The sequence below is a fragment of the Pantherophis guttatus genome, chromosome 2, assembly GCF_059756535.1.
Source record: "Pantherophis guttatus breed Tessera chromosome 2, ASM5975653v1, whole genome shotgun sequence".
Taxonomy (NCBI): Eukaryota; Metazoa; Chordata; class Lepidosauria; order Squamata; family Colubridae; genus Pantherophis; species Pantherophis guttatus.
The window spans coordinates 143,986,800-143,996,273 of NC_142064.1; the positions used below are offsets into that span (position 1 = coordinate 143,986,800).

Consider the following 9,474-nt stretch of genomic DNA (forward strand, 5'->3'; position numbering starts at 1 on the left):
GATCAGCGATAGTACTGAGGGGCCAACCACGGAGGAAATGCCATCTGCAAGGAACCCAGAGCTGAAGGACTCAAGTAGGACACTTCCCTTTGGAAAAACCTACCCCTGCGTATTCAGATCACCCCATCCTGATTGTGCTTCCAAACAGCTCTGAAAACATGACTGTTCAGGACAGGGATTGTAGACAGCAAGGTGACAGCATCTAGCTGACCTTGTAAAGTTAAGCAGGATCAGGCCTAGTTAGTGCAGAAATCCCAGGTCTATCAGCTCAACCAGTCAATCCAAAAAAATCTGCATTAAGGAAGTACACAATAGCACACCCTTTCCAGGAAAACTGCATGATGTATATGTGAAGTTCACACAAGATTGAACATTCATTCATTCGTTCGTTCGTTTGTTTGTTCGTTCATTCATTCACTCACTCCAAGGATTTGTATGGCTGTCCATTTAAAAACAAGCAGTCCCAATGTGGCAAAAAAAGTGAACAGTTTCACTATACCTTTGTTAAATCAAGCTGTTTTAAATGGTACATTAAAACCTTAAATAGATGGAATTGCTTAAGGAAAGCTTCTTGATGCTCTAAAGCAAGGGTGGGCAACTGTGGCTCTTTTACAACCTGTGGACTTCAACTCCCAGAATTCCTGAGACAGCCAAGTTGGCTCAGGAATTCTGGGAGTTGAAGTCCACAGGTTGTAAAAGAGCCACAGTTGCCCACCCCTGCTCTAAAGTGACACTACCTTGCCACAATATCCAGGCAACAATGTTGTCTTCGGTTTGCAACTCTCATTTACTTTATTCTGTGTGTGAACCCGCGAGGAAAAAGCAGAGAGGGATGCGAGCTCAAGAGGCCGCCAGCAGAGGGCGGGCTACCCTCCTGCTCCCCCCCTTCTCTCCCCCCCCCCCCGCCCCTTGACTTAGCATTAGCCAGCAATTTCACGCTTGGAGAAAGGAGGCGTTTGCAGAGCCCTTCTTGAGTTAGAAGCCAACTAGAATTACATCACGGGCTCAAGCGTGGAGCCGCGGAAATAAATGCAGCGGCAACCAGGTACCAGGGCAATCCTAGGGGGGGAAAGGCACGAGGTGAGCGAGTTTGAGCGGCCAAAGTAAAAAAAAAAAAAAAAAGAGGGCGTGAGCGGCTAGAAAGAAGCCAGTCCCGGACGATGCACACGGAGCGACGCGGTGCCTTGCAAGGTTGCACAGGCTTGCTTGTCCGCTGGAGCCGACCTCGCGGAGTATAAAAGCTGGCTGTAAGGCCGCCTTCTAATTCATAACCCAGCGCAGCTTAGGAGCGTGCCCGATGGAGCAGTGGCCAAGCCACCTCGGATAGTTCTCCTTTTGCTACGGAGAAGCAACTGAAGAGGCTTCTGCAAAAGAGCATCACTTCCCCAGCCGCGCTTGGAGCTCGCCACGGAGAAAGAGGCTGCCCACCCACCCCACCTTACTTCCCTTCGGCTGGGGTGGCTGGAGCAACCGACTGAGCGATTTGCCTCCGGGACTTCGGGAGTACCAGATCGCCTTTGCCTTTTTTCCCCCCCTCCCGTCCCCACGCCCACGAGTTTCCTCTTTTAAGGAGAAGTGCCTGAAAAGAGCGAGTCGGTGGTTTCCATAGTGATGGAACAGAAAGTGCAGGAAATTTAAAGACGCTGGATCTTCGCGCAGCAGACTAACTGGTGCCAACGTGCGTGGCGGCGGCGGCGGCTGTTGCAAACTGCAAAAGAGACGGGAGCCGAATGGAAGTTTGCAGAGGTCTCTTCTGCTGAGCGCAGCCCCCGAAATCCGGAGCCAGAACAATTGCATGGGGCACCCCAGGCTTCTGATTTTCTGCACGGGGCTGTGGACTTTCTCGATCAGTATTACTTACTTCTAAACGGTGCTGGTTTTTTTGTTTCTTTGCTGCTGTTGCCTACTCACCGGACCCGAGGAAAGGCGTTTGGGCAAGGAGGCTGCAGCCTCTGAAGGCAAGTGGCAGGGGAAGACCCTCCTCTCCTGTCCCTCCTTGCTTGGATAACCTCACCTTCCCTTCTCCGGCCGATGCCTCTGCTCAGGCCCGCTTCTGGGTGAACCCTGTCCCCTTTCCTTTTCCCCTCCATCCATCCCTCTCCCTCTCTCTCTCCGAGCATGGATCACCTTCAGTGGCTGGTGAGGCTTTACGCGTTGGCGGTTCTCCTAGGTTTCCGACTGGAACAGGGCGCTTGCCAGCACTACCTCCACATCCGACCGGCCCCCAGCGACAACTTGCCCCTGGTGGATCTAATCGAGCACCCGGACCCTATCTTCGATCCCAAGGAGAAGGACCTGAACGACACGTTGCTGAGGACCCTGCTGGGTACCCACTTCGACCCGAGCTTCATGGCAGTCTCCTTGTCCGAGGATCGTCTCGGCGGGGACGACCTAGCCCAGCTGGACCTGCTGCTGAGACAGAGACCCTCCGGAGCGATGCCCAGCGAGATCAAAGGTCTGGAGTTTTACGACGGGGGTCTCCAGGCTAGCAAGAAGCACCGGCTGAGCAAGAAACTCCGTCGGAAGCTGCAGCTCTGGCTGTGGTCTCACACTTTCTGCCCGGTCCTCTACACGTGGAACGACCTCGGCAGCCGCTTCTGGCCTCGCTACGTGAAGGTGGGCAGCTGTTTCAGCAAGCGCTCTTGCTCCGTCCCGGAAGGCATGATTTGCAAGCCGGCCAAATCCGTGCATCTGACCATTTTGCGGTGGAGGTGCCAGCGCCGCGGGGGGCAGCGTTGCACGTGGATCCCCATCCAGTACCCGATCATTTCCGAGTGCAAATGCTCCTGCTAAGGCAGGCGGGCGGGCGGACGGGGTGCGGGGGGGGGGGAGCAGCGCGTGTCCTCCGCTCCGGTCACCGCCAACGTCCCGTAGAAAACAAGCAAGCCAAGTAGAACACCGCGCCTCTTTTTCTCACCGAACCATCCCGGCCGCGAAGCCGGGTTTTGGTCGGCTTCAAGACGCTACGAAGCGTAAAAGGAGGATGGACGTTTGGCCTCCCCGGTTGAAAACGTTGCACCGGTCCGGGTTGCGTGCAGGACAGGCAACTTTTTGTTTTTGTGTTAAAAGACGGGCGTGCGTGCGTCACCAAAGACCTGGGAGAGAAGAGTCCTTGCGCGCACCGGACCCCCCTGCCCTGCAGACCACCCAAACGCCTCCGAAAAGCAGGTCAGTGTTACACCGCGAACTCTTCTCGTCTGCTGTACTTTTAAAGAGAGTAGATTCGCTCGGATCATCGCAAATTGAAGTTTTCTCCACCCACCTCCCCGTCTTTAATTTATATTCCAGGAAAAAAAAAACGCGTTTGGAGGATTTATAAACAAACGCTCCTCAAACCTTTGGGGCTTTTTTTTTTTTTTTTAAAGAACAGAGGACTTTTAACATAAAACGGTTTTTTTTTATTATAAATGGAAATATTTTCCATTCCTTAGGGAACAAAGTTTTCCAGTGACTTGCGTTGTGAATTTTTTTTTTTAACGGACTTCCGAGATTTATGACTTTAAAACGATACGATGACTAAAGGTTAAGACACGTTGTTACTGTTGTGTACATAGCGGGTTTGGTGGTGTTTCTTTTCCTTTGGACGTCTTTTCATCTTCTGTGCGTGGAAGAGAGTTTGCTATTTATTCTTTATATTCATTCCCTTGTAGTCGAAAGTTCAGCTCAAAATTAAAATCAACCACTAAAAGATCAAACCCTCCTTGGATTCTGTGGGGCGCGGTTTGGGGGGGGCGCTGGCCGGAGCCGCGGAGGCGGCGTGTGGGGAATCGGGGCGGCTTGAAAGGGGAAGGAAGGCGCACCCCCTCATTTTCCCAGCAGATCCACCTTCCTTGGAAGCAAGTCCCGCCGGGTTGGATCGGCGTGACTCCCCCCAGCCAGCCTGCTCCACTCGGGAGCGGGAGAAAAACTGTAGAAAGCGCGCTGGTTGCTTGTTTGCTCGCTTCTCCGTCGCCCCCATGGGAAGGCTCGGGGCAGACGCCTTCGGAGAGACGGCGGCGGGAGGCGGGCCCCAGGCTGGGAGGAGGGGGGGGCGGGTGGTTGCCGCTTTGACATCTCATTTACCAGGAGCCACGTGTCTCTGACACCTACCCTTGTGGCCGAGCCCCGCTGAAACTCGAGCCCCGGCGGCGCGTTCTTTGGCGCTCGCTGCAGACAGTCGCCTATCCCGGGCACGGCCGAGCCAGCGCCCCTCTCCGCCTTCCCGCCCCTTTTCTCTTAACCCTTCGCCTTCGTGAAAGGGAGCGATCGGCCGGCGTGAAACCGGAGCGCGCCTTCTCTACTTTTCCCTTGCTTTCTCCTCTGTTCCCCCTAAGCCCAAACTGCCCCCCCTTTTGGGGGGTGAGTAAAGACGAGCCTTTTCTCCCTCCCTCCCTCTCTCTCTCTCCCAGGAATACAAACGGGCTGTTGACCGCAACATGCCAAATGATTGAGAGTAGCCTCTCCTTCAGCCTAACTGGGTTAATCTGCTCACCGCAGTTGTAACTTTTGCCCTACTCGGAAAAAAAAAAACATTGGAAGATGTTAGCAGGTTTGGCTTCGGGTTGGTGAAGGAGGGAAGAAGCACCTGTTTTCACAGCACCTTCCACTAGACTAGAGCCTGAAAAGCAAGAGAGGCTCTGACCAACCTTTCCCTTGCTTTTTCTTTGAAGACGTTTCACTTCTCATCCAAGAAGCTTCTTCAACTCTTGACAGGATAGTGGGGAATGGAATCCTGTCAGAGCTGAAGAAGCTTCTTGGATGAGCAGTGAAATGTCTTCAAAAGAAAGTAGTTGTTTCCTGAAAAAGCACCTTTGGGTCAACGATGACCCTGATGGCTGAGAATCTCTACAGACTTTCCTTCCTCACCTTTAGCGATCGCAGAGCCTGGTGCTGCCGGTACTTCTTTTCCAAACCAAAATAATTGGCACCTAACAGTGTGAATGCTCCAGGTAACATCATGCAGGATGCTTAAGACAGCTCCTTTTACACATTTCACCAATTGCTGTGGCGCCTACCCCTGAGGTGCTTAGGTTCAGCCAAGTACAGAAGTTGCTTCTGTTTTAGAATTGCTTCTGAAACAGTTGTGGGACAGTCAGAAATCCAGCTGTTTACATGAAGCACACGGATGTCCGACCTTTTGGTTTCCTGGGCTTCCACTAACTGAAGAAGAGTTGTCTTGGGCCGCATATAAAAATATAGCTAATGTATATAAAACACATAATGTTAAAGGTTGCACGCTGCAGCCGCATTACTAGCTGCCTGGGACTGCATGCAGACCCTCCTGCTCTGCTCTATTACTTGTCTCCAGGAGCTGGGCCTAGTGGTTTTGGGGCTAATAGACCAAAAGTCATAAATCATATAACGTTCTACCTAAGCATAGGGAAAGTGGAGGCTCTGTCTACAAAAGAGGAAAGGACTAACACAGGATCTTTGGGGCCTGTAATTTGTTCCTACAGATGCTTTGCTTATGGAGCAGCTCTGCTTTTCCTTCCTTTATCTTCAGTACCCATAACCTTCTACAGCAGTGACTCTCAACCTTGGCAATTTTAAGATGGGTAGACTTCCGCTCTCAGAATTCCCCTGGCAGGATGCTGTGTGGGGAATTCTGGGAGTTGAAGTCCACCCCTTTTTAAAACTACCAAAGTTGGGAAACGCTGGTCTATAATATTCCTTTCTACAGTTAAGAGATTGTGATTTATCTAGATAGCTTTTCTTTCGACAAAATGGTTAGGGGCATCTCTCTTGCACCCTTACTTATATTAAGGACTGCTCCAAGGAGGAAGAAAAATCCAGTTCCATGTTAAGGTGATTCATTTGTGAGACGTTTAAACACATTTTGGGGAGTTTTCCAAAATTACTCACTCTTTGGTGATGTGTATCTCCTTGTTTTCCTAAGTCAAGTTGACTTTGCTTAGCATGGGAATGATTCCCAACAGCAACAGCAGCAACCCAGGAATCTTTCGCACACTGATTAAAAGCCCTCCAAGAACTTACTCTGAAGTAAGAGAAGTAAAAATGGCCCTGTGGATCAGCTTAAAATACTGTAATATGTAGGATCACCTGAGCCATACAGGGTGATCTTAGGTAAAATTCATCTCATCAGATCTCAAATCATTAACATTAGCAACATGCTTTAATGAGACAACTTCCTGTAACCGATTAACCTAAGTGGATGACTACAAAGCCTCATGCTTCTAATTCATCAAAACACATCAACAGTTTGCTTCCTTAGAACAAGTTGTCTGAAAGCCACACCCCCAAACAGGCCTTCCAATCCTGAGCCTGCCAATTCCAGATGTGCTGCTGGGCGCTGATGATATCAGATGGTGAGTGGCTGGAGGATAAAGGGGAAGTTTGGTCCTAACATTTAAACATTCTCTGTCTCTTTTTTCTTACACACATACACACCCATGTTACAACCTTGAGTCACTGACTGGTCTATTTTAATTATAGACTCTTGAACTAAAAGGAAGTTGGAGGGCAGAAATGACATTTTTTAAAAAATCAATCCATTTCTCAATCTCTTGCAGGTCCAATAATGGGAGCTCCCATTGATGAGTGGTTTAAACATCAAGTGTCGTTGTGCCAAGTAAATCAGCTATCTTAGATTAGTTAAGAAAGAACTGCGTATTTTAACCAAAGGTGTGTTCATAGAATACATCTGACCAATCAAAGACCTAATCGTGACACAATGTTCTAAGCTTCATTTGTTTTTATTTATTTTGTGGAGAAGCTGAGATGGCTTTTGTGTTGGGTTAATGCAATTTCATTACTTTATGATCCACTGTGTTGTATGAACCCAGATACAGGGCTAATTCAGTAGCCAGCTTGACACAGCCAATGTTTTCAAAGGGAGGAGCAGCTCACGTCTGAATTCAGCAGTAACTTCTCAGTTGTTGTCTAAGCAAGATGACAAAATGTGTTTCTGTCTCTATTGGGCTTCAGTATGTGATATAGATGAAAATATGAGGCCTACAATGCAAGGATAGGCAAGCTGTTATTCTGCGCACATACACACACACACACAAAATTATGTTTTCTAATGTAATTCCCAGAATTCCTGATCTCCAAGTTATACTTACTAGCCAGGAAAGGGCAAATAATTTGGGCAAAGTTGTATTGTGGGCTATATTCTCTCCAGTTGTTCAACATGCTCACTTGCACCTTTCAAGCTACTCTGAAAACTGAATTTCTGAATTTTACTTCTAAATAGGCATCAGGATGATTAAGTTATAATTGATTGATTTTAGATTGTAGAAGTATATTTTGAAACTATGAGTTTGGCAACACACTGTTGTTTCTTTATCCCTCTTGTGTATCTTACCTGATATTGACATAATATACTAAGCACACATATTCATTAAAAACGATCTGCAAATCAGTATTATAATAATCAGTGACTAGGACTTTGACATGGCAGAACAATTCTATGCTATTTACTGCATAAATACCTACAAATCACAACATATCTCACACACACAGTCTTGCTGATGTACACAATCTAATATACTCTATTTTGTGATAATCAAGGCTTTGGAATAAAATCAGAAAAAGTGGCACCTTAAAAAAAGTGACCTTATATTTCGGAGAATTGTTACAGATAGAGACCAAATTGGTACGCAAGCATTTTTCTGTATTAAACAAATTTTAAGAGTTTGTGAAAATTTATTGCTAATAACATTAAGCATAGGCTTCCCTCCTGGAGTCCAAGCCTCTTCCTTTAAAATTTTCTGATGTTGAGGCATCCTTTCCCTCCTTTCCTTTCCCTTTTTTTACTGCACTTTTCCTTCCAAAAGGGGGGAGAGAGGAGGGGAGGGGGTCTACGTACCTTGACTGTTGCGGGTATTCATTAACTTCATGAACAGGAACAAGGGGCACTATTACTCATATAAAGCACCCTGCCCCCCGAGACTATCTAAAGGTTCATTGTAAAAGGATTAACAGTTAAAGACCTTCATCTTATGATTCTTTCATTTAATCTGAGTGGCGCCTGAAAGACATGCTGGATGGATGATCATGTTCAGAATATTTTTCATGTCAGATACCTCAGGATTTCAGGCAGGGGTAAAGGAGTGTGATTTGCATCTTAGAAAGCCTTTAGGGGGTAGTGGGGGCCATAATCATTGATTTTCCAAGAAGGAAAGAGAAAGTTCCATATAAAGAGAAAAGACACAGAGTGGAAATGAATACACTAAATACAAGTGTATATATAAATACATATATTTATAAATACAATATAAATAATATTTATAAATAAATATTTTCACAATATTCTTTCCAATCAAAATAGTCTCCCCATCCCCAAGAGTCTACAATCCCTACTTTCCAAAGTCTAGTAACTTCACTTTAAATATTTTGGTTTTCAAGGAAATGTTCAATATAGTCTGATGTGTGTTATCAAAACATCCATCTTTGTCCAGTGTTGCTTTGTAAAATAATAAAAGGGTATGTGAAGACTGAAGTAGACAAAGCAGAAGGCATGAAATAAACAACTACATATTAAATTATTTAGCCTTCCTCCATTAATTTTGCTAGACTACATCTCCTAGCAGACTCAGAAAACATAACTAATACTTAGGAGTGATGGAGTTATTTGCCAAAAGATCCAGAAGGACTTATGTTGGGAAAGGTGTAGGTTTGGAGAAGATGGGCGCATGTGTTTTGGGGAGAATCATACTCTAAGGCACATCATTGAGGCCTGTTTCCTCCCCATAGAATTCTGGCTGCAAGTTTAAGAGAACCAATACAAAAAGCTGAGATTTTACCTGAGAAATAGTATATTTTTCTTTCAAGCATATGCATAGTATGGAATGGACATGCTGTACTAGATTTTCTAGATGAAGGTGGGGAACAAACTCATGAGGCTGTAGCAGATGTTATTTTCTACACAAAATAAAATGGAAAGGAAAAACAAATCCAGAAAAACAGTACAAATAGTTCATGTGTCTGGACCCTTTCATGGAATATTTAATTCCAAATCTTTATCATAAAGTGCATCAGATTGCTCAAGAGATCTAACAGTCGAAAATGGGACATGAAAAAACAACATATTATTTGGCTTGACCCACAGGATGTGTCTTATGTTGTTATGTCTTATTTACATATTTCTTTTGACCATCTCTCTTCCCATGACCTTGAATGGCTTGAATAAGATGCTTTTGCATCTTATTATTGCAAATTTGTGGTATGGGTTTGTTCAGCTTGCTTTTTTGCAGGTGAGTCTACATAGGAACAAGAACAACAGCAGCAGCAATAAAGCTACATCCTTTCCAACCAGCATTCAGCAATAATGCATTTGCAGGAGGGTAAAGGGTGTGGAGAAATATATTTATATTCCTGGCTCATCAATGAATATGCTATGCAAAGGGCTGGCAGAGAAGAGTTGTGAGCCACTGAAGTTTCCCTTCAGGCATAGAATTACTTCAGATAAACAACAAATGTCTTTTGATGGTTCAGCATCTTTGGGTGCCAAGGTGTTCACTTTTTAGTTAATGC

At 46.1% G+C, this 9,474-nt stretch overlaps 1 protein-coding gene across 1 annotated transcript; it reads left to right on the forward strand.

Annotated features, from left to right (window-relative positions):
* The first annotated feature begins 925 nt into the window (after positions 1–925).
* Positions 926–3,690, forward strand: NOG (noggin). The gene has a single exon (XM_034412491.3). It carries the CDS (start codon positions 2,119–2,121, stop codon positions 2,791–2,793), a length of 675 nt encoding a protein of 224 aa, XP_034268382.1. The 5' UTR covers positions 926–2,118; the 3' UTR covers positions 2,794–3,690.
* The last annotated feature ends 5,784 nt before the right edge of the window (positions 3,691–9,474 follow it).